At 37.7% G+C, this 24900-nt stretch overlaps 1 protein-coding gene across 1 annotated transcript in view; it reads left to right on the top strand.

Moving 5' to 3' along the window:
• NUBPL (NUBP iron-sulfur cluster assembly factor, mitochondrial) overlaps positions 1-24900 on the top strand; it is a 237786-nt gene that overhangs the window by 192720 nt on the left and 20166 nt on the right. Inside the window, exon 8 of the mRNA XM_024551342.3 lies at positions 12233-12318. Coding sequence (XP_024407110.2) covers positions 12233-12318 — 86 coding nt within the window. The remainder of the gene's footprint in view (positions 1-12232; positions 12319-24900) is intronic.

Here is a 24900-nt window from a genome sequence, read left to right as displayed (position 1 = left end):
GGGTTTTAGAAGAGAAAAATGGGAGAGCTAAAAATATACCAAAGCCAATCTACTTAATAAACAATTGTATATTAGTTATTATTTATATTAAGCTAACTGAAGTTGAATGATTATTTTCTTTGACTGCAACTATCTTTAAATAAATCAAGGAGAATCAGGAGTGCTGAATATTAGAGCACTGTGAACATCAACTATATAGCAGTAATTTGTTGTTTTAAATCTTAGTTGTCTTTACCTTGAGTTACTCAAGAGTTGTAAGACATTAAATGACTCGTCCACATATGATTACAAGCAGTTTTTGTTGTATACATTTACTAGGTTCCAACACTGAAGTTTCTTAGTCAAGCATGGGAATTAGATACAGTTTGTGCCTTGGAGACTTAGAATGGCATACATTGGTGTAATTATGATCATCCTAACATCTGGAATAATCTATTTTAAATGTTTAACTACTTTGAGCTACTACCCAAATCCAGATATGCAGTTACAAATAGATTTTACTCTTAATAGTCAAGAGAATTAGCAATTAAAGGCAATACTCTAGATAATTACATTTTAGGATGTTTACATATTTGCCAGAATCCTTTAGTAGTAAATTAACCTTTTATAGTAAATCTCAGCTGATTAAAAGCCTTTAAAAACTACAGCTTTTGGAAATGCTACAACTTTAGCATTTAAACAATACTATATAATCATTTGGACCTAGAAAATAGGTAGACAATTCACCTTGAGTGGTACTTCCAGTCATGATGGAGGCATAGGTAAACATTCCTCGCCTCCTCACACAACCACAGGAAGACTTACAAGTAGACCTCAAAACAAATAACACCAAGAACCATCAGAAAATTGAGCTGTATGGAAGTCTGACTACCAAGGATTTAAAGAAGCCACCTTCATCTAGACAGGTAGGTGGGGCGCGTGTGGAGATGGGCAGAAAGGTACGGAGTCTCAGTGTGGTGTAGATAGGTGATGGTGGCAGAATGGGTGGTCCCACATTCACGTGTGGTGGATGAAAATTGGAAGGGATACTTTAGAAGCAAGCATCCCAGCCATGGGTCAGACCACACAGTCGAGGGTTCCAGTGTCAAGAAGATAAATCATCATAACTTCTGGCTGTAAAAACTAGTGGGGGTTGGGGTGGCAAAAGAAACTACAGGATTTTCAGGAGACTCTGCTTAAAGGGTCCACATGGACTTAAAACATATGTAGACCTACTCCCTCTGGGATTCACCACCAGGCAATAGCTGAAAGGGCACCAGTTGCAAAGAGTGAGTGCTGGGCAAACCTCCAGAAGCCAGGCAGTGGCATTGTTCCCTATCCGAGCCCTCCCTATGACACAGAGCCACAAGTGGTGAAGCGGGTTACACCGAGCTGGTGATTAGCTAAGGCTCTGCCCCACACAATTTATGGTGCCTTTTCTACAATAGGCCACAGTACTAAGACAGAGAGTCAGCACAGCTCTACCTGGTACGCAGAAACAAACACAGGGAGGCTGCCAAATTGAGGAGACAAAGAAATATGGTCCAAATGAAGGAACAGAACAAAACCTCAGAAAAAGAACTAAATGAAACAGAGATAACCAACCTATCAGAGGTAGAGTTCAAAACACTGGTGATTGGGATGCTCAAAGAACTCACTGAGTATGGCAAAAATAAAAATAAAAAAGACCCGGGAAGAAATGAAGGTTACACTAAGTGAAATAATGAAAAATCTACAGGGAACCAACAGTGGAGAGGATGAAGTCAGGATTCAAATCAACAATTCGAAACATAAGAAGTAAGCATTCAATCAGAACAGCAAGAAGAAAAAAGAATTCAAAAAAACAAGGATAGCATAAGGTGCCTCTGGGAATCGCCAAATGTGCCAACATCCAAATCATAGGGATGCCAGAAGGAGAAGAGGAAGAGCAAGAAATTGAAAACTTATTCGAAAAAATAATGAAAGAAAACTTCCCTAATTTGGTGAAGGAATTACACATACAAGTCCAGGAAGCACAGAGTCCCAAACAAGATGGACCTGAAGAGGACCACACCAAGATACATCATCACTAAAATGCCAAAGATTAAAGATAAAGAGAGAATCTTAACAGCAGCAAGAGAAAAGGAGACAGTTACCTACAAAGGAGTTCCCATTAGACTGGCGGCTTATTTCTCAGAAGAAATTTTGTAGACAAGAAGGGACTGGCAAGCAGTATTCAAAGTGATGAAAAGCAAGGACCTACATCCAAGATTACTTTATCTAGCAAAGCTATCATTCAGAATAGAAGGGTAGATAAAGTGCTTCCCAGACAAGGTAAAGCTAAAGGAGTTCATCATCACCAAGCCATTACTACATGAAATGTTAAAGGGACTTATTTAAGAAAAAGAAGATCAAAACTATGAATATTTAAATGGCAACAAATTCACAGCTCTTGACAATTAAATCTAAAAAAACAAACTAAGCAAACAACAAGAACAGGAACAGAATCATAGATATGGAGATCATTTGGAGGGTTATCAGTTGGGATGGGGAAGGGGGATACTGGGGCGCAAGGTGCAGGGATTAAGAAATATAATTGCTAGGTACAAAATAGGGGGATGTTAAAAATAGTATAGGAAACAGAGAAGGCAAAGAACTTATAGGCACTACCCATGGACATGAACTAAGCGGGGGGGGGGGGGGGTGGTACTGCTGGAGGGAATGGGTGTACCTGGCGGAGGGGAGCAGAGGGGCAAAATTGGGATAACTGTAATAGCATAACCAATAAAATATATTTTTTAGAAAAGATAATTCACCTTGAGATAGGTGTTTTATGATACTATGCTTCTCCCCCAGAAAATAATCTCATTTATTGCAAACTAAACATTCTCTTCATTGCTATTGACATTCTTTATGATCAGTAGAGGGAGCACAAGTTTTCTAACAAACCCTCCATCACAAAACAAGTGACGTCGTCATTGATGGTACAAAGGGAAAGAATCTAAACTAGTTCATATTGGTTCATGTTCCATGATCCCTGAGGAAAAAATATATACATTAGAAAGCCAAGAACTATAAAGATAAAATGAAATATCATATTCAGAGACCATGTTTTAAGTTAAGAGATATTAAGAAAAAATTGACATAATTTTCTTAACATTTAAAAATCTGGGTTGTGATCCACAGATTGATTAATCATTAAATTTACTTTTACTGAAGATTTTGTGGGCATGTTTTTTTTTTTTTTTTTTTTTTTTTTTTTTGCTTTATTTCCTTATCATAAATTCTAAAGGTCTTTATAGGGGCAGTCTGCAATTGTTACTTACCTGATGTATTAAAATTTGGTACAACCAAAGAGGTAGTGATTTATGTGTGAGGGAGTTATATTTTTGTTCTTTAAGAAAAAGTCTAGAAAAATTTTTCTCAGAACAGTTCCTAAAGACTAATTGTATTGTGATCAAACACTTAACATATATTTCAGAAAATCATACCCAAAAAATCTATAAATTAGGCCGGTAGTTCCAATGGAATGTGTACATGTTTTGTGAGCATTTGATGAGACATGGAAGATGATCATTGTCCTTGTCACAAAGTTGTCATCAATTGGTGTATGAATGGTGCTATTGAGATAACTCAGCAAAGAAACTCAGATGCCGTGGATGCCTACTGTGGGTCAGTACTGTGTTAGAGTGTTAGAGTTAAGTACTATAGAGAAAACCAAGCCACTTTAATTCCAGTCAAATTAATGTCACTGAATATTTTCATAAGGCTTTTACATATTTTTAATGGAACAGCTCTTTACATAGGACCAATGGAAATAGGTTTGTTATATAGAAGAGTTAATTGAGATGTACTGAGATTTAATGAGCTATTCAAGATTATATATAGTACATTAACATAGTCAAAAAACCCCAGAATCTAGAACTCTTAACTCCTGGTTCAGGTTACTAAGAGTTTATGCCACAGTAGCCTAGGATACATGATTTGAAAATATAGGAACATTGTTTAAATCTCCAATCCTTTGTTTTGTGCAAGCCATTAATTTTGTTTGATTAAAAAAATAAGAAATATTGTAAGTGGTCATGAAACTATTTTGTGTATAGTAATATGAATAACAGACAAAGGATATTTAAAACAATAAAATGTTTATATCGTATAAAAGCTAAATGCAATAGAAAACTCCCTACATACTAGTATATGGTTAATAAGAGAATTTGGAGGAAATAGTCAAGAGGTTTTCATTTACATGTAAAGAGAATGGCTCTGAGATTGAGGGGCCAAAATTCTTGGAGGAGGTTGCATTTCACATTCACTTAAACAAGTTTACTGAGGCCGTCAGGTTCAACAGGGATGGCTTCAGAAACTATAGTTAAGAAGGAATGCTAAGCCAAATAATCAGAGAGCTAGCTGAGACCTGGGAGACCGTGTATTCCTTGCACTGATTTTACAGCTAAGGAAACAGACCTCCAGTGGTTCTGAGTACTTGTGCAAGGTTAGTCACACAGCTACATGGAGGTAGAATTGGAATTAGATTCCTTCTAAATGCTTGGATAGGAAAAAGCACTGAAATAGATTGGTAACAGAATGTAGAAGGTGGTGAATTATGGAAATATATTGGATGTGTAGAGTAGACGAGTATAATTTTTGCTGGAAGTGATTTCCATCCATCTTTAAAAGAGTGGAGAGAACTTTGACTAGTTTTCGGAATCATGGGCAGAGCAAATCAAAACATAAAGATGCAGCGATCCATGGGGAGTTTGAATAGTGGGATGAGCTGCCAGATGGCAAATGTGAAAATGACCATCTCGGCAACTCGTAAGACGTTTTATTGTTAATAATAATAAAGATAATAATGATGATATTATTAACAACTATCACCATTTATGGAATGTTTACCCTTTCCAGGCATCACGTCGAGCATCTCATGTACAGTTAGTTCACTTAATTACATTATCCTGTGATCTAAGTATTACTGTGCCATTTTGTAGATAAAGAAACTGAATCTCAGTTTCTTGCCCTAGTCACATAAGTAGTTGGCTATGGAATAAAAATGTCAATTCTGATTATGTTTGAATTTCAAGGCTAGTGTTTCTCTAAATTGAGTAATGAATAGACCCTCCTAAAGGAAAAAAATCTGTTCCATATTGATCTATTTTTATTCTAAGACTATTTGTATAGATGTAAATGTAAATTCCTTAAGCTTTTAGCTGTTATATAATTTTTTAAAACTTAATAACAAATTAAATACAAATAAAACTTACAAAATCAATAAAGTTCAAATTAATAATATTAGTGTAATGTGAAAGATGAAGTTTTTACTGAAGGGAAAATACAGATTGCAAGATGAATTTGTAGCCGTTGAGCAGTTCTTCTGAGTTTGACATGCTGTATTGCCACCTGCTTTGTGATGACTTGGTTCTGCTGCCACGTTTCTCTGCCCTGACCTCTTTAAAACATCCCCTCAGACAACAGTAGTCTGGTATCATTTGACTTTCACTTGGTGCACTCGGTTTTTTATTGTTATTCCTACCTGTTTCATTAGCTATGGCGAAGTACTGCTGCCACTTGGAGGCGCTCTGATGGTTTGTGGCTCTGAAATGTCGTGGTAGTGTGGATTTAGTTCTGAGGTCGTGGCTACTCAGGTGAGCTACCCAGAATATGTTTGTGTTAATTATTTTTCAGGTCATTATCTTGAAGAAACTGCAAACTTTAAGAAATTCAGACTCTACAAATCCTAGTCAGGCCTCTGGGTATTTCTGCTTAAAGAAAAAATTGTACTTTCTCTCAAAACACTATATCATAGAACCAGCCGATTCCTTCAAGGTAATAGTGGAGACCCGGGAAGGCCTCCATCTTTGCCTACTTTCAGTGCTACCTTAGTTCAAGCCACCACTATATTGCATCTGAAATTTTGCTCAGCATGGAGTTTTGCCCCCACCAAACTATTCTCCACAGTGTGTTTCACACCCGTGAGTTTTCTATAGTAACAAATTTAGGACTGAGCTTCAGAATCTTCTCTTTGTGGACACTTTTTCTATTGTGCCCCTTTATCTCCTGCTTCCTCACCCCATTCATTATCACCTTCCCTCTTCTCTTCCCCAGATTGAATTAGGTTTCTTTTCTTTTATTTTTCCCTTTTTTGAATTTAAACTTTATTGTATTTCCATTACCATTTATTCCTCTTATATGCGCCTGTCCCCAGAATAACTACACTGTTATCCATGTCCATGAGTCCTTTTTCCTTTTTGCTCAATCCCTCCACTCCCTAACCTCCCCCACTTGTACTAGCTGTCATCCTGCTCTCCATCTATGAGTCTGTCCCCATTTTCCTTGTTAGTTCAGTTTGTTCATTAGGTTCCACATATGAGTGGAATCATGTGGTATTTGTCTTTCTCTGACTGGCTTATTTCACTTAGCATAATGTTCTCCAGGTCCACCCATACTGTCACAAAGAGTAAAATTTGCTCCTTTTTTTATGGCTGAGAAATATTTCATTGTGTTAATGTCCAATAGTTGTTTTATCCACTCATCTACTGATGGACACTTGCGCTGCTTCCATATCTTAGCAATTGTAAGTAACATTGCGATGAACATAGGGATGCTTATGTTCTTTTGAATTAGTGTTTTAGATTCCTTCAGGTATAGTCCCAGAAATGGGATAGCTGGGTTGAAAGGCAGATCCATTTTTTAATTTTTTGAGGTATCTCCATACTGCTTTCCACAGTGGCTGCACCAATTTGCATTTTCACCAACACTGCAAAAGGATTCCCCTTTCTCCGCACTTGTTTGTTATATTGATGGTAACCATTCTGACAGGTGTGAGATGGTATCTCATTGTGGCTTTAATTTGCATTACTCTGATGATTAGTGACTTTGAGCATCTTTTTATGTCTATTGGCCATCTGTGTGTCCTCTTTGAAGAAGTGTCTATTCAGGTCCTTTGCCCATTTTTTAATTGGGTTGTTTGGTTTTTTGTAAATTCTTTATAAATTTTGGATACGAACCCCTTATCAGATCAGTGAATATGTTCTCCCATTCTGTGAGTTTTTTTTATTTTGTTGATGATTTCCTTTGCTATGCAAAAACTTTTTAGTTTGATGTAGTACCATTTGTTTATTTTTTCTTTTGTTTCCCCTGCCTGGGGAGATACATCCAATAAAAAATTGCTATGAGCAATGTCTGAGATTATGCTGCTTATGTTTTCTTCGAGGGTTTTTATGGTTTCGGGTCTAACATTTAAGTCTTTGGTCCATTTTGAATTTTTTCTTGTGTGTGATGTAAGAAGGTGGTCTAGTTTCACTTTTCTGCATTTGTCCAATTTTCCCATCACCATTTATTGAATAAACTATCCTCAGCCCACTGTATGTGCTTGCTTCCTTTGTCGAACACTAATTGACTATAAAGGGATGGGTTTATTTCTGGGCTCTCTATTCTGTTCCATTGACCTATGTGTCTGTTTTTATGCCAGTAACATGCTCTTTTGATTACTATGGCCTTATAGTATAGTTTCACATTAGGTAGCATGATTCCTCCAACTTTGTTTTTTTTTCAGGATCACTGTTGCTATGCAGGGCCTTTTGTGGTTCCATATAAATTTTTGAAATATTTGTTCTAGTTCTTTGCAATATGTCATTGGAATCTTGATTGGAATTGCATAGAATTTATAGATTGCTTTGGGTGGTATGGACATTTTAATGATGTTAATTCTTCCTATCCATGAGCACGGTATGTGCTTCCACTTATTTGTATCTTCTTTATTTTCTTTTCAGTGTCTTACAATTTTCTGAAAACAGGTCTTTTACATCCTTGGTTACATTTATTCATTCCTAGGTAGTTTATTCTTTTTGTAGCAGTTGTGAATGGATTGTTTCCTTAATCTCCCTTTCTGTTAGTTCGTTGATTGGCCTATAAAAATGCAACTGATTTCTGAATATTAATTTTGCATCCTGCTACTTTGATGAATTCATTTATCAATTCTAGTAGTTTCTTGGTGGAATCTTTGGGGTTTTCTATGTACAGTATCATGTCATCTGCAAATAATGACAGTTTTACTTCTTCCTTTCCAATGTGGATGCCCTTTATTTCTTCTTCTTGTCTAATTGCTGTAATGAGAACTTCCACTGCTATGTTGAATAAGAGGTGAAAGTAGAAATCTCTATCTTGTTCCTGATCACAAGGGAAACACTTATAGTTTTTGTCCATTTAGTATGATGCTGGCAGTGGGTTTTTGTCAGAAATGACCTCTATTGTGTTTAGGTATGTTCCTTCTAATCCCACTTTACTGACAGTTTTTATATTAAAATGGGTGCTGGATTTTATCAAGCACCCAAATGGGTGCTTTTTCTCTATCTGTTGATATGAATATGTGGTTTTTATCCTTCATTTTATTCATATGGTGAATCACAGTTTTTGATTTGCAAATATTGTACCAACCTTGCATTCCTGGAATAAATCCCATTTGATCATGGTGTATGATCTTTTTGATGCATTGCCATATTCGGTTTGCTAATATTTTGTTGAGGATTTTAGGGTCTGTGTTCATCAGGGATATTGACCTATAATTTTCTTCCTTTGTAGTATCTTTATCTGGTTTTGGAATTAGGATAATGCTGGCCTCATAAAGTGAGTTTGGGAGCCTTTCCTTCACTTGAATTTTATGAAATAGTTTGAGAAGGAGAGAAGTTAGTTCTAGGAATGTTTGGCAAAATTCACCTAGAAGCCATCTGGTCCGGGGCTTTTGTTTATTGGAGTTTTTTGATTACTGCTTCAATTTCACTAGGCATAATCTGTCCCTTCAAATTCCATGTTTCTTCCTGATTTACTTTTGGAAGATTGTATGTGTCTAGGAATGTATCCACATTGTCCAGGTTGTCCAGGTTGTCAGCATATCATTATTCATAACATTTTCTTAAAATCCTTTGTATTTCTTTGGTGTCAGTTGTTATTTCTCCTCTTTCATTTCTGATTTTGTTTATTTGGGTCTTCTCTCTTTCTTGATGAGTCTGGTTAAAGGTTTATTAATCTTGTTTATCTTTTCAAAGAACCAGCTCTTGGATTCGTTGCTCTTTTTTAATCATTTTTTTAGACTCCGTTTCATTTATTTCTGCTCTGATCTTAATATTTCCTTCCTTCTACTCACTTTGTGCTTCATTTGTTGTTCTTTTCAAGTTCCTTTAAGTGGGAAGTTAGATTGTTTATTTGAGCTTTTTCTTGTGTGGATGTGTGTGTGTGTTTTGAAATAGGCCTGTAATGCTGTAGATTTCCCTCTTAGCATTGCTTTCCCAGTGTCCCACAGGTTTAGGATTGTCTTGTCCTCATTTTCATTTGTTTCAAGGAATCTTTTGATTTCTTCCTTGATCTTGTTGTTGACCCATTCATTGTTTAATAACATGTTATTCAGCTTCCATATCTTTGAGTGTTTTTCAGTGTTCTTCTTATGATTAATTTCTAGTTTCATAGCATTGTGGTCAGTGAAGATGCTTGATATGATTTCAGTCTTCCTAAATTTGTTGTGACTTGTTGTCTGTCCAAACATGTGGTCCATCCTAGAAAACATTCCATGTGCACTTGAAAAGTATGTATCTTCTACTGCTTTGGGATGAAATGCTCCAAAGATATCAATTAAATCCATTTGACCTAGTGTATTGTTTAAGGCCACTGTCTCCTTGTTGATTTTCTGTGTATAAGATCAATCCATTGAAGTCAATGGGCTGTGAAAATCCCCTTTTATGACTGTATTTCTGTTGATCTCTCCCTTTATGTCATCAAGATTCACTCCACATATTAGGTGCTCCTATGTTGGGTGCATAAATGTTTACTAGTGTTATATCCTCTTGTTGCATTGTTCCCTTTACCGTTATGTAGCATCCTTTGTCTCTTACTATAGCCTTGGTTTTAAAGTCTATTTTTTTTCAGATTTAAGTACTGCTACCCCAGCTTTCTTTTCCTTTCTATTTACATGAAATATCTTTTTCCATCCCTTTACTCTGCATGTATTTTTCTATCTAAGGTGAGTCTCTTGGAGGTATCATATTTATGGGTCTTGTTTTCTTATCCATTCAGCTCCCCTGTGTCTTTGGGTTGGAGCATTTAAGCCATTTACAGTTAAAGTGAATATTGATAGATGTGTATTGAATGCCATTTTATTGTTAGACTGTTTTGTTTGTTTGTTTTTCTTTCTCTTTATCTTCTTAAAACAATCTTTTTGACTTTTGTTGCACTACAGGTTTTGTGTTAACAAACTCCTTTAGCTTTTTCATGTCTGGGAAACTCATTTCTCCTTCCATTTCAAATGATAGACTTGCTAGGTAAAGTAGCCTTGGTTGTAGGTCCTTGCCTTTCATCACCTTGGATATTTCACCTGAAATGGCCTGAAATGATTCTGTTGAGTAATCAGATTCCAATTTAATTGGTGCTCCCTTGTAAGTGACTCCATGCTTTTCTCTTGCGGATTTTAGGATTCTCTCCTTGTCTTTAAGCCTTGTCATTTTAATTATGTTGTGTCTCAGTATAGGCCTCTTTGGGTCCAGCTTGTTTGGGACTTTCTGAGCTTCCTGGACGTGTGTGTCTTTTTCTTTTACCAGATTAGGGAAGTTTTTGGTCATTATTTCTTCAAATAGGTCCTTGATGTCTTGCTCACTCTCTTCTCCTTCTGGTATCCCCATGATGCAGATGTTATCAAGCTTCATGTTGTCCAAAATGTTTCTTAAGCTCTTCAGTTTTTTAAATTCCTTTTTCTTTTTGCTACTTTGCCTGGATGTTATTTTCTACCATGTTTCCCAAATCAGTGATTCGGTCCTCTGCTTCATCTAACCTACTGTTTACTCCTTCCAATGTATTATTTATTTCAGATATTGCGATCTTAATTTCTGACTCTTTCTTTTTTGTGGTTTCTGTGTCTTTTTTCATGCTGTTGAGTATCCTTATAATCATTACTCTAAAATTCATCCAATAAATTTCTTGCCTCCATTTTGCCTAGTTTTTCTTCTGGAGAATTCTCTTGTTCTTTCATTTGGGGTCTGTTTCTTTGTCTTCCCATTTTGGCTGCCCTTTTGCATTTTTCACCTTAGTTGTTAACCTAACCGGCTATTGAACTGATCAGTTATTAATCTAATCAAGCTGTGATCAGCAGCCTGGCTTAAGCAACACAGGGTGGGGCATAGTAATTTCTGTGGGCAGGGCTATTGCTTCCCCTCAGGCTGTTGCCATTCAGAGAGGAATGTTCTGCCTGAGAGGTGATTCCTGCAGTATGGGGAATGACTCAGCACAGGGATCCTGGTGGCTGTTCTTTCAGTTCTCTCCCCAGAGCTACCCACCCCAAACTCTCCTCAAACATCTCTAGTCCACTCTGCCCTCCCTCTGATGGAGCCCAGGGTAAGTAGTTGCAAAGGAAATTTTGTTCATTGGCCCTTTAACAGGCTCTCTGCGTCTCCAGCCATCTCTCCCTGGTGGACAGAAACCCTGATACTTTTCACAGCTGGATGTTATCTGGTTTCCTTTCCAGCTCTGGTAATGTCAGCTGGGGAGCCCAGACTAGGGTTTAGACCCCTTACTTCTCAGGGGGAAGCCGCTGGCCGCTGAAATATCCCTCCAGAACTTAAGCTGCTTCCTGTGGGGGCTCAGCTTTGCCTCTCGTGCCTCCTCCATACTGCCTACCAGTTTCATTGGGATGAAGTGTTTTCTTCTGTCTGTCCTTGGTTTTGAGGCTTCTCTCCAACTAGTGTTCAGTTGATTATTCAGGATGATTTCTCTACAGTTTAGTTGTAATTCCAGATTGGTCCTGGGAGGAGGTTAGTGTAGCTTCCACTTACTCCTCTGCCACTTTGGATCTGAATTATTTTTCTTTATTCCTCCTTTAGAACTCCATAACACCTTAGGCTACCTCTGTTATAATGCTTAGCATGTTGTGTTGCAGTCCGTAATTGTTTGGTCTTCCTAAGTAGACTACTAGCTTCTTGAAAGTAAGCCAGGGTGTGCATCTTCTAGCAGCATGTTGTCTGAATGGGAATGAGGTTCCGATGATATATCTGAGATCTTGAATCACTGGTCAGTCAGTTGTAATTTTAGAAGTGAGGAGGAGTCAAATACAGACAAGAGCAAGGTAGACATTTCCTCATCTTTCCCATTCATAATATGCAAAATTTATACAGATTACATAAGTAGTTACTGTGGTAGAGTCTTTTAGTATGTAAGCAATATAATTTTGGAAGTAATATTTCCTTAAATAATTAAATGATAACACTATTTTGCTCTCCTTTTGTTTTCTCTTGGTTAGGTGCTGTGATTGTCTCCACGCCTCAGGACATTGCACTGATGGATGCACACAAGGGTGCTGAGATGTTTCGAAAAGTCCACGTGCCTGTAAGCATTTATGCCTCACTGTTGCAAAAATATAAGACACTTCTAATTGAAGAAGCAAGTCATTGAGAAATTCAGTCCAAGTTTTAATTTAGTTCTGTGCAGAAGTCTATATGAAAACCCTACTTCATCTTATGGTTACTTTAAAAACATACATTTAGGTGCAAACATATATACAGATTATATTAATCAAGAAGAATTCTAGCCCTGGTTGGGTAGCTCAGATGTCCCCATATGCCAAGGTTGTGGGTTCGATCTCCCATTAGGGCACATACAAGAAGCAACTGATGACTGCATAAGTAAGTGGAACAACATCTCTCTCTCTCTCTCTCTCTCTCTCTCTTTCTTTCCCTCTCTTTCCCTCTCTTTCCCTCTTTCCCACCCTCCTCCACTCCTCTCTCTTTCTCAAACCAATAAATGAAAATGTTTAAAAAGAAATATTTTAAAATATCCTTCCAGTATGAGTTTTCTGAATAAGTGCTACCTCTCTCAAATACTTGCATTCTCATTGACCATCCCCTCCAAAAACTAAATAAATAATAAGGGTATTTTAGGAAATTATTTAGGTGGATACACTTGAATAGGTAACCAGTGGGAACACAGGTGGAAAGATGTCTTCTTTCCTCTGTCTCCTACAGTTTAACTCATTTATAGCTCACCATCTTGTAAAAGGTATCAAAGGATTTTTCTGTACAATATGGCAAGGGAGAACAAATTAAAAATATTGATATAATGAAAATAAAGCAAAGGACAATTAAATCAAATGGAGTCAGAAGTGAAATCTGTAAACAAATCGCATGTCATTAAGGGACTTAAATATATGCTAGAAGTATGCCATTAATTTCTAGCAGCCGCAGGGAAAGAAAGATGAGAGTGTTATAAAACTGTCCATTTCCACGCGGTTCAAAAAGAGGTTGATGCTCAAGAGAAGCAGATCTGAGACGAGAGAGGTAGAAGCCTCCCCTAGATTCCCAGAAAAAAGAAATCCTGTAGATATAAACACAATCTCTTCCCCTTCTTTACCATAAATAGAGCTGCTTCCTCCCAGTGTGCCTCAGCAAAAGCAAGTGGACCTATGCAAGGGGACAGTTTATAACAAGCATTTCAAAGCAGAGCCAATGTGATGCTTTCATCCATACGGCTCTCTAGTGGCCTTACTTAATTCAGAGACAGATTTTAGAGTTTGTAGAGCAGAGCCTTTTAGACTTCAGCCCATGGATTAGCTTCAGCGCTTTCATGATTCTCTCTCCTTTCCCTCCCTCCCACCCCTCCCAACTGTGTGTTCACTTTTCTTTGTTTTATTAAATTATTCAGTGAGACTATGATATGGCATAAGATCCAGGGATATGGTAGAATGAATAGACTCTCAGGGAAGCTTTCATAAATGTTTTTCTCCCAGGAGAGCTTCTGAGAAGTATCAAATAGTACAGTAGTGGAGCTGAGGTGATCCTCTTTGACAGTCGCCTCTGCCGCTTGTCTATTCGTACAGAGCTGCCTGCACTTCCAAGCCATGGGTGGAGCTCTGGATTGGGTCAACATGCTCTTGGGAAAATTGAGGAGCCTGGTAAGGATATTGTCTGTCTCCTTACCTTCTAGGTGATCTGAGGGTGTTCTCACTAGCAGGGCTGACATTGTGGTCAGAAAGTGTTTCAGGCACAGCTTTTGTATGTCAATAAATGAATGATAAAACCCCCAAGGCGGTGTTCTATGTTGTGAATTGTAGCTTGGAAAAATGATAAAGCAACAGTAACCAAATGCCCACCTAGGACAGAAAACTGTCTCAGTGAGGCACTTAGTTTGAGCAATGTGACTTCCTATTATGCCCTCCAAGATAAACTGATACAAGTAATGCCCTCAGATAACTAAATAATGTTACTTAGATGGGATTTTAAAATATACATCAGCAGAGAGTTACAGAGAGGGCCATCTACCAAAAATTATGAGACCAAGTAATCCATAATCCTTCTTCAGACAGAAATTAAATAACAGGGCCAGTGGTCTGTTACTGCCACTTCAAGGTCAGGATGACAGCCATGCTCTCAGTGTGTAAGTGAATGCTTAGCTGCTCATTCTTTAAGATAAGGGTGGAGGCTTATGTCCAACTCACTCACAAGCATCAGGAAATCTGTGAGGGAAAAGTTTCAAAAGAGCAGAAGCAAGAGCTGTTTGTTATTTTCCCTGGTAAATTATCAAGAGACCATTTCCACTGGTGCTGTCACTTGAGGCCACTATGGCTATGGGGCAGGTCCTACATGCACTTTGCTAGTCGGGAGTCTAAATGACCATTGTTGCCAAAGTCAGCAAATACAACTTTCAGTCCTTAAGTTATTTTCACTTATCTGTAGCATCTAACACTTACTGCCCTGTAAATAAAGAGGCAAATAATCTCATAATTGTTCTGACAGTCTTCTCTAGACTGTAGGACAGAAGGTGGGACAGAGAATCCTTATGGAACATAACAGTGGGGAAGAGGGATGGATGGTCACTAAGTTCAGGTTAGGCTATTGCTAAGTGAGTGCCACTGAAGGATAAATATTGAGGATATCAGCGAGGAACTAGCATGAGGAATTACTCCAATGGAAGAATTGCTCCTTAGGCTACATAAGGCTCATAGGACTCCAGCAGGATTAGCTAGGAACTGTAAGAGTTGTTAGTGATCAGAAAGTTAATGCTGGAGTTTAAGTTTCAGAGTTGGAGCTGTTCTGGGTCCTGAGAAGGCCCATGTGGTTGGTCGCGGATATGTGGGACTGAAATGGAGTGGAAATGAAAGTCATTGGAAATGCATAGTCCTTCCAAGTTGGTTTTTTTAAACATTGTCCTGTACCTTTATTGGACACCTCTTTTTCACCACTGTTTTAATTATTTGCCCTATGAACAGCAAAAATTTAAAAGAATGTAGAATGTTTTAATCATCTCTTAAACCTGTAGAACAAAATAGGTGCTCAGTAATCTTCGCAGTTGAGACTGAGAACTTCCTGGCAATGAGCTCTGTAAGCGGTTGGACAACCCTGGAGCAGCCACATTGTACAGGGAATCCCAGCCTGGAATGGGAGGTGGACTTGCTAACCTCGGACCCTTCTGGCACTTAGGATCCTTGGAGTCTAAGAAATGGTGAAGCATTTGAAATTAGAAAGTGTTCCACAAATGCCAAGGAGAAATGTTATGCTTTGTTTATACCACTTTATTCCATTTTTTCCTGGTTGTTAGTTTTGCTCTGTGTTTTTTCTTCTTTTGAAGTGCATTAGTTACCATGGAAACAATGGCGTCATCAGAATTCATTGGTACAGACAGAGCTTATTAATGTCTACAAGAACATTTTGGAGTTAATTTAAATGGTTTCTTAAAGCTCAAGGCTCAGACACGGGAAGGAGAAGAAGAGATGAACTATTAAATTCTCTTTTTTCTGCCTGAATGATATCAACTCTGCCAAATCCTTGATTATCTCAGTATTTTTAGATAGCCTGTTTTTCAAAAACTAATACAAATGTTCAATCTTACACATTTTTAATTGTGAGTGCACTATATGTTGTGTTAGTCTCCCCCATTTTTGTTGCCTTCTTTTACTTGGGAGGCCCAGGCACCTCAATTTGAAACCTTTCCCTAGCATTTGAACTTTTAGTCAGAGGGATTTCACTGCCCAGCCCTCCCTTCTTAGGTAATCTCCTTCCCAGCTCCTGAAAAGGATATTAAAGTATATTTCCTCTTATTCCATCTGTATCTAAGGGATCACTTACTTAATTTTAATTCAATAAATATTTATTCTATAAATACTCATTTACTGATAGTGCCTTTTGTAAGCCAAGTACTGTGATAATCTCCATTGGTGATTTTTTTTAAATGAGGAGGATGAAGCCTTTCCTTTCAAGAACCTTATCGTCCTGTACACTGACTTCATCATGGTGCAGAGGCCCTAAACTCGGAGGGACTTGGGAATACTTTCTTCTCTGGGCTGTCAGGGAGCTCTTCCATGGAAAAGCCATGATTTTTTTTCATGGCCCTGTGATTTTGTACATGCTGGTCCCTTGCCTGATAAGCCAGTGTCAGCTTGGGAAGTCATACTCATTTTTCATATCCCTGCGCAGGCGTTACTTCTGCTAGGAGGTTTTTTTTTCCAAACTGCCAGAAAAGGTTAATAATTCTTTCTCTGAACTACTTGAACATATATGTAGTTTGAGTCTTATCTCGCAATAGGTTTGCCTGTCAGTCTCCACTGAAGAATGTGAGTTCCTGGGGGCAAGAAAACAAAGCATTTGAGGCACAAATGCTCAGTTACCTGGCATGTAGCAGGCATATGGTAAATTCTTAGTGTACTGACATTTGACCTGGGGTATAGTGCCATCCACAACCCACTGTTCCTTAATACCCAGGTCAGGGGCCGCTCTGCCTCGCAGTCTCTCCACCACAGCTAAATCGGTTGTCCCCACCTCTTTGTGATTTCTGAACAGTTCCTTTCCTTACCACCCTCAGCATGCTGTTTCCCCACCTAAGAAATCTTTACCCTCACTTTTTACCTGGTAGCTCCTTTTCATCCTTTGGTGCTTAGATTAAACATCTTTTCCTGTGGGAGATCCGCCCTGACCCTGTTAACTAGATAAGGTCTTTCTGTGTGTGTGATCCAGTAACACTCTGTTTCCCCAATGTAACCATTTCACGTTCACGGTGCCCTCCTTACTGTCAGCCGTATGAGTGCAGGGACTGCTGTCCTTCCCCTGTACCTAGAATGTGTAGATGCTCCCTAAATATATAGTCGGTGAATGAGTGAGTGGAATTTTTACAGGGATATCGGGGGATAAGGGAGGACAGAATTCAGTCTGAAAAGAATCAGGAAACTACACGTTGTGTTCAGTCGGTTTGTCTGTAGTTGAAGTAATATGTTTGGGTGTCTCTGTGTTAGGCCCATTTGGTCGAGACTTAAACACTGGAATAGGCTAGGAATTTGGATCTTCTTCTTCAGATTTTTAGAGGAGTCCATAAAGAATGTTGGACAGCAAATAGACAAAATTAGAATAGAGCTTTAAAATGATTTAATATACTGGGGATTGATAGAAAGGATAGGAGCCGGGAGAGTGCGAAGGAGGGAAGGAAGCACTTGCAGTGGTGAGAGTCATGCGCACTGCAGGCTGTGACCCACCACGGGCCATGAAGTCAGCACGGTGAGGGATAGAACTGAAGTTTTAAAACAGTATCAGGGTAAACTGCTTTTAGGAAGAAAATGTATTATTTTATAAAGATTTGCTTTCAATAATAAACACATATATGTATATATTTATATTGGGTCAAAATGTAAAACATTTCTCATACCATGAGACAGTTTTAATAAATTGGAAAAACGCTGGTGTAGGTGATAGACAGCAAGGGTCTGGTCTAGAATAATAACGATGAAAATGGGAAGGGGAATGAATGTAATTGGCATTTTGAAGGAAGGATGGACAGGCTTGACAATTGATTACGTAGTCTAGGGCGGTCAGAAAAAAGAGCCCAAAATGAAAGGGATTCTGAATTATGCTGTTTCTAATAAATCTTCCAGGGGCTGTTTTTTTTGTTTTTTGTTTTTTTTTTAATCAGGATAACAGTGAACTAGAAATTACAGGTTAAATTACCAGTCACAAATCCTTGCCCTTATTCTCTAAGGGTTGTGATTTAAAACTGTTTGGCAAGGAAGAGAATGGTAGAGAAAATAATTTAGTGTTGGCCTTTTTAATACTATTCACACGGAACCATCTCTTCTCAAAGAACCAGATTTATTATTTACCTGTATATTTGTATCCTCTTATACACATATTTTTTAGCACTTAGAGAGCTGTATTCTTTAAATATATAACCTCTTCCATTTTTAAATTAAATCACGTTAGAAATTTTTTCATAATATTTATGCAATAAGGTACTGCTTACAGAAGCATTTTTACATAATAGTAATGAGGGGTAAGTTAAGGAGTCTGAATGCTGGAGTTCGAATCCCAGATGTGTCACTTTGCAGTTGTATGACCTGAACAAGTTACTCTCTGACTCAGCGTTCTCATTCAGTGTGGGTATTATAGTAGTATTTCCCTCAGAGAGTTGACGTGAGACATAAATGAGATAATGCTCACAGAGGATTTGGTACAGTGTTTGGCAAACTCTAAACACTCAATGACAATATAATGCCATGTAATTAATGCTTATTATAATTACTTTTGGAATATCATCATGAAACAGATAAATTTATAAGCCATAGGTGTTTATGTATTTGGCCTAGGTATTTTGACAAGTCTGTTTATTTAGTAATAAGAATTTTAACAACATTTTTAAAAATTAGATGAATAGTGTTTTTGAGATTTATTCCTTTAGTATATTAGTTGAGCCTAAATTTTTCTCTTCATATAGATTTATTAAGTTACTAAAGTTGTTTAGAATTTAAAATTCTGCATTATTTAAAATATGCATTTTTTAATGTAAGCTAATTGCTATTACAAATGGACCTCAAAATATGTAGTGATGCAAATGCAATAGAAATGCATGTTTGACTTGCTCATGTAACAGTACTAGTGGATGAATAGGTGAGCGGGGTGGTCTTCCTCCATAAAATCACTTAGGCTGTTGGAGCCTCCGCCATCTTAAAATGTGACTTCCAAGGCTAACCTTGGGACCACCTTCATCTGAGACAAGCAGCACAGAATGACAGCACAGCGGCATGTACATGGTAGATGTTTATGGACCAGGCCTGGTGGTGATGCACGTGCTTCTACTCACATGCCACAAAACGCAGTCACGTGACCGCACACCACGATTTTCAAGGACCCTAGAAACGAGGACTAGCTATGTGCTGAGGAAGATGAGACCGTGGGTTTTGGTGAACAACTAGTGTCTGTGCTGCAGTTGTCTGGGCAGCAAATACAGGGTGGGGCAAAAGTAGGTTTACAGTTGCTTGTGTGGAAAGTAACACGATAATTAATAAACAATACAAGAAGAAACTTTTTGCATACTCACAACTGTAAATCTACTTTTGCCAACCCTGTGTATTAAAGCCTAATGCTGTTCACTGAACTATTTTTTCCCTTATAATAATGCTGAAAAATCTATACCTATTTCTGCCTTGCAAATAGTTACTTATTTTATAAAAGAGAGTTAGAAATTTTGCTTTCCTTGTGGCTTACTTTTCCTGCTGGCTAAAAACAAAAAGCAAAGAAACAAAAAATCATACGGTGGTATTGAACATTTTAGCATTTATGTGTAAGGGTTAATGATTATATTGTCTTCCAAGAAAAATTAGGTAATCTTAGAACCTAAAATAGATGATTCTTATCAATGTTTTCTTTCCATTTTTTATTTGTACTACCAAAGACCCTACAAGTTGCTCTTCGTGATGAGGATCAGAATTGTGATTTATTATTTTTCTGGCAGAGTAACCATTTATGGCGGTAGGTTATCTGTTTGGACCAGGAGTTCTACACTCTCACCCTTGAATGCTTTCATAACTCATGTGTTTGATATTGGTCTTGGAGCTCTCTCAGCATCTAGTGGGTCTGTTGTACCCCCAGTCAAAACTTATTTAATACCTCAAGCCTGCCTGCCTTAAAAAACAACTTAGGCATAGGTAATCTTATGTGAAAATAGAGGCAAATGATACATTTATTCTCTCCTTTTCATCCTTGAGCATAGTTTTTCCTTGTGATCATCAAGGAGTCTCACTGGATTTTCTGGGAAGTTGAATACTTCTGGTATTTAAGGAACCTTTCATTATTGGCTTTGAAGGCCTCGTAAAATACTGTTTGAATTTTTTCCAGGAATACATATTAACTAGTTTGCACATGGCATATTACATGTGGCTTTCTTCTTCACAATTGACAATCTTTCCATTTTTAAAAACTGACTTTTCTTAGTGATAATCTGTATAAGACTGGGTAGGTAGCGTTCTTCATCTCAGCCATAGTTACATCTCAGAGACTGAACATGGGTGCTTTAAACTAGAATGTTGTTTTGTATGATTTACACGAATTAAACTGATATAACCTTCACAACAAGCCTGAGAATTAGATAACATTATTTTTCCCATTTTGCAGATGAGGAAACTGTAGTACAGAGATTAAATAACTCACTTAAGATTAAATAATTGATCCATCTGTTTAGTGGGCCACTGGGACCCTGTTGTAAGCGGTCTGCTTTCTAGAGCCCACGTTCCTCCTTGCCATTTCTGTGGGTCAGCCTGTGGACATCATGGCATGTCACAGGGTGCGAGAGTCCAGGGAACAAGTGGCGCCTCCAGCAAACTTGATTACCACTGGGGTTCTGACTGTAAAGGTGAACAAGTGAAGACCGGAACTGGTGGATTAAAAATGGGGAGGAGTTAAGGGGCCATAGGTTCTGCTGACAGTCAAGGGAGGTATAATGAGGGTGTTAAAGAGAAGGAGAGTTCCATGGCTGGGAGAAGGGAATGGATTCTAAGGCTCGACTGTATCAGTCAGTAGTGAAGATGGTACAAGTTAGGCCTTCCCTTATAACTGTGCTCTTAGTTACTATGTTAAATCCCCCACTAAACTGTATTGACTCACCGATTGTCAGGCCATTAGTTCCATAAACAAAATCATCTAGTTCACTTACTTTTCATCTTGTTTGGTGACTTCCACATATAAACCAGTGACCCAGCTAGTTTGAATTCTGGCTCTGTTATTTACTAATTTGGGACCTTGAACAAATAATCTAGCTTTAGTGTCTTGTGACCCACCAATAGGTCATTGTGATAGTTAAATGAGATAGTTATTTGTACAGTACTTAGCATAGACCTTAGCACATGCTACTAGGGTAGCTCTGAATGTTATTGTTACAATGGTAGATTGTAGAAATCATTATAAACCCTCATTCAGAATTCCAGGCAGAGAGAAAGTGGGTTGTACCTCACAGACCCAGAGCTAGTTACTTGGTTCCTGAGAGGAGCATGAACACAAGCCTCCCCGTTCATTGTTCTTCCCATGCCAGACTGCTTCTGAAAGAGAAGACAAGAACCCCATCTCAGTTTTTAAAATTATAAAACCCGTATACATGATTCAAGGATTATACCAAAAACTGGTTCAAGTCTAATGGAGAACTGAAAAGCACTTCTATTTCAGTTATTATTATTCATTCTCTATTTAACAGCGAGTTTTTCCTCTTCACTTCTCCTTAAACCATAGCTTTTAATCCCTGTGACAGGTTCCAGCCAGCAAGAATTTAACCTGATTATAACCTTGAGAACTTGGATCATATAGTAGCCTGAAAATCTTGCTTATTACCTACCAGAATCTGGGTTTCAAATACCAAGAAGAAGTTAAAATCAGGCACTTTTGAGCCTGCCTAATTCAGTACATTTAGATACGAAGCCAGTATTTTGGAGCAATGTTGATATTTCCAGAGTCAATTTTTATAAAGTTAATAAGAGAAGTACTCTTCTGAGTCAATGGATTCGAATAATGTAAGAATAACATATAAAAGGTTTATAGTGGCTGATGTTAGGCAGACATGTAGCATTTACTTTTCTTTCAGTAAAACCAGCTGAGGTAGAAAGAAAAAAGTATCTTCTACTTTGATGAGACATTAGAAACTGATAGAGCAAGTTTACAGCTGTAAACTATGTATTATATAAGTTAAGCTATGGCAAAGCATATTTTCTGATGTTTCTACTACCAAATGATACACAAAATATCTTGACTAGAAGCACCAACAGCTTAAAACATATTCACATGATATAAGAATGTTTAAAGGGCAGGGAAGGGGGTTGTTGTGTGGATATGAATTCTTTAAGAGAAGAATTTTTATCAACAAAACTGTAATATGGATAATCTAATGTTCTTCCTTACTATGTTAGCTACCCTTGTTTGAAACGAATCAATTGTAGAGGACTGCTCTTAAATGAAGTAGAGCAGTGTTTTCTAATCTTTCTAATGCTCAAAGCTCTCTTTGTATTTTTCTATTTTAAAGATTTTATTTATTTATCTTTAGAGAGGGGAAGGGAGGGAGAAAGAGAGGGAGAGAAACATCAGTGTGTGGTTGCCTCTTACGTGACCCCTACTGGGGAACTGGCCTGCAATCCAGGCATGTGTCCTCCCTGGGAATTGAACCAGCAAACTTTCAGTTCACAGTCCGGCTCTCAACCCACTGAGCCACACCAGCCAGGGCATCAAAGCTCTCTTTTAAATGTTCTCCTAACTAACCCCATATTTTGAAAAAGTTGTCTGCCACATAGTCTGCATACTTTATTAATACGTAATTTTTTCCTCTTTATAAATCATGTGTGTTTTATGCATGTTTGACTGTCGTGTGAGCTTCTGAACAGAAGATAATCCGTGAGTGTTAAAAACGCGAGGAATTATTAAAATTCAACTTAAAACAGCACAATCAATAGAGAAAATACACAAGAGACCTAAATAGACACTTTACAGAGGACAATATACAAATGACAATATACAAAAAACGTAAAAATATGCTTCATTTCGATAATAACTATGTCAATGCAAATTAAAACCACAGAGAAAGGAGAGCTGAGCACAGAGTCAGGAAGAGTGAAGGCAAACGGGAGTGCACCTGCGCCTCTGCGTCTTTCTTTCCCCACCTCTCACCAGAGGAAGCATTTACGGCGTAATGCCCGAGGCCTCACTTCCACTTCCCAGATCTCACGCCACTTTACTTTTGGTGAGCTTTAACCAGGAGCCACATAGTTCCTGGTATAAACAGACTGACAATTGAACAATCCAGCACAATGAGATTTGACAACACACTCACCATATTTGCTAAAATGAATGATGAATGATAGCATCAAATGTTGGCGAAGCTGTAGCACAACTGGGATTCTCATACATTGCTGGCCGGAGTGTAAATTGGTAGAACTTTATTGGAACACTTGGGCATTTTTTACTGACGTTAAAATGTATAACTTAATACCCAGCCAAAAAATACATGTATAAAAACATTCATGGAAGGAGGAGGGGGGCATATGGGAGCTGAAAGATAATGGAAAAATATAATTTAGAAAAAAATAATTAAAATTAAAATGGAAAAATATGACAAAGATAAAAAATAATAATTAAAAATTAAAAACAAAAATACATTCATAGAAGCAGTATTTATAATAGCCAAAACCTGGAGACAACAGAAATGACCCACAAGAGAACGAATAATTGTGATAGAGTCATCAGAGAATCTTAGGTCTCAATGAAAATGAACTACAGATATACATGGTTTCGTTAGACGAATCACACAGACAAAAAAGAATATATTGTATGATCACATTCATACCAAGGTCACCAGACAAAATTAATTTGTGGTGGTAGAAATCAGGCTAGCTCGCTTATACTTTTAGGGACATGTTTTGGAGAGTATACAAGGAGACTTCTAGGATGCTGGCAATGTTTTATTTCTTTACAATGGATATACTTTTTGACAGGTCCATTTAGACATGCACTTAAGACATACTTTTTTTGTGCATATTCACAATATACTTTATTAAAAAGGTTAAAGAATAATTTGTAAACATAAAATAATTGAGATATTTTACATCCTTTTTCCTGTGCTTAGTCTTTGACACCCAGTGTGTATTTTACACTCGAAGCCCATCTCAGTTCAGACTAACTCCATTTCAGGTGCTCACTTGTGAGGAGCGGCTACCTTACTAACCAGTTCAGGACTAGAACCCTGCTGTTGCATTTCAGAGCTTCTCTGGAGTTAAACTTTTATTTCAGGTCTTTCCTTGGAGCGTCAGGTTGAAAGGAAAGGGGATTGTTCCTCCCAAGGCCTTTATTTTAAGTTTACTGCTACTTCTCTGTTTTTATGGGATCTTCTCTACTTAAAGCAGATGGTTGTTTTTGTATGTAGGTTTAGAAGATGCCCAATAAACCATCATTTTGGTTATTTGCTCTTATTGCTATATAGGCCATTCTTTACATGACTACCCTTTTTTAAAGCAGACATTTTATTGAAGTATGACATACATAGAGGTACACAAATTGGAAGTGTATAGTTCAATGAATTTTTACCAAGTGAACACACATATTGTTTGTATTCAAGAAATAGAATATTAACAGTACTCCGCAAGCTCCTACTTCGTGTCACTTCCCAACTGTGTCCCCAAAAGTAGAACCCAAATTATAACGTATAACCTCAAAGATTAGTTACACCTTTTTGGAGTTACAAGTATATACTTTTGCATGACTTATTTTGCTTAAAATTGTATTGGAGAGATTCAGTCATACTGTTGACTGTAGGTATAGTTCTTTTTTAAAAGATTTTATTTATTTATTTGTAGATAGAGGGGAAGGGAGAGAGAAAGAAAGGGAGAGAAACATTAATGTGTTGTTGCCTCTCACACGCTCCCCACTGGGGACCTGGCCCGAAACCCAGGCATGTGCCCTGACTGGAGATCAAACTGGGGACTCTTTGGTTCCCAGGCCAGCGCTCAATCCACTGAGCCACACCAGCCAGAGCCTGTAGCTATAGTTCTTTAATTCACATTGCCCTGTAGGATTTCATCATGTAAGTATACTACAATTTATTTGTGTATTTTACTGTTGATAGACATTTGGAAAGTCTTCCATATGGGGGTAATTAGTGCTGTTTTGAACACATTTGTACGTGACTTTG

This window comes from Desmodus rotundus, chromosome 7 (genome assembly GCF_022682495.2).
Source record: "Desmodus rotundus isolate HL8 chromosome 7, HLdesRot8A.1, whole genome shotgun sequence".
NCBI classification, from domain to species: domain Eukaryota; kingdom Metazoa; phylum Chordata; class Mammalia; order Chiroptera; family Phyllostomidae; genus Desmodus; species Desmodus rotundus.
This window is presented reverse-complemented; position numbering and strand designations above follow the sequence as displayed.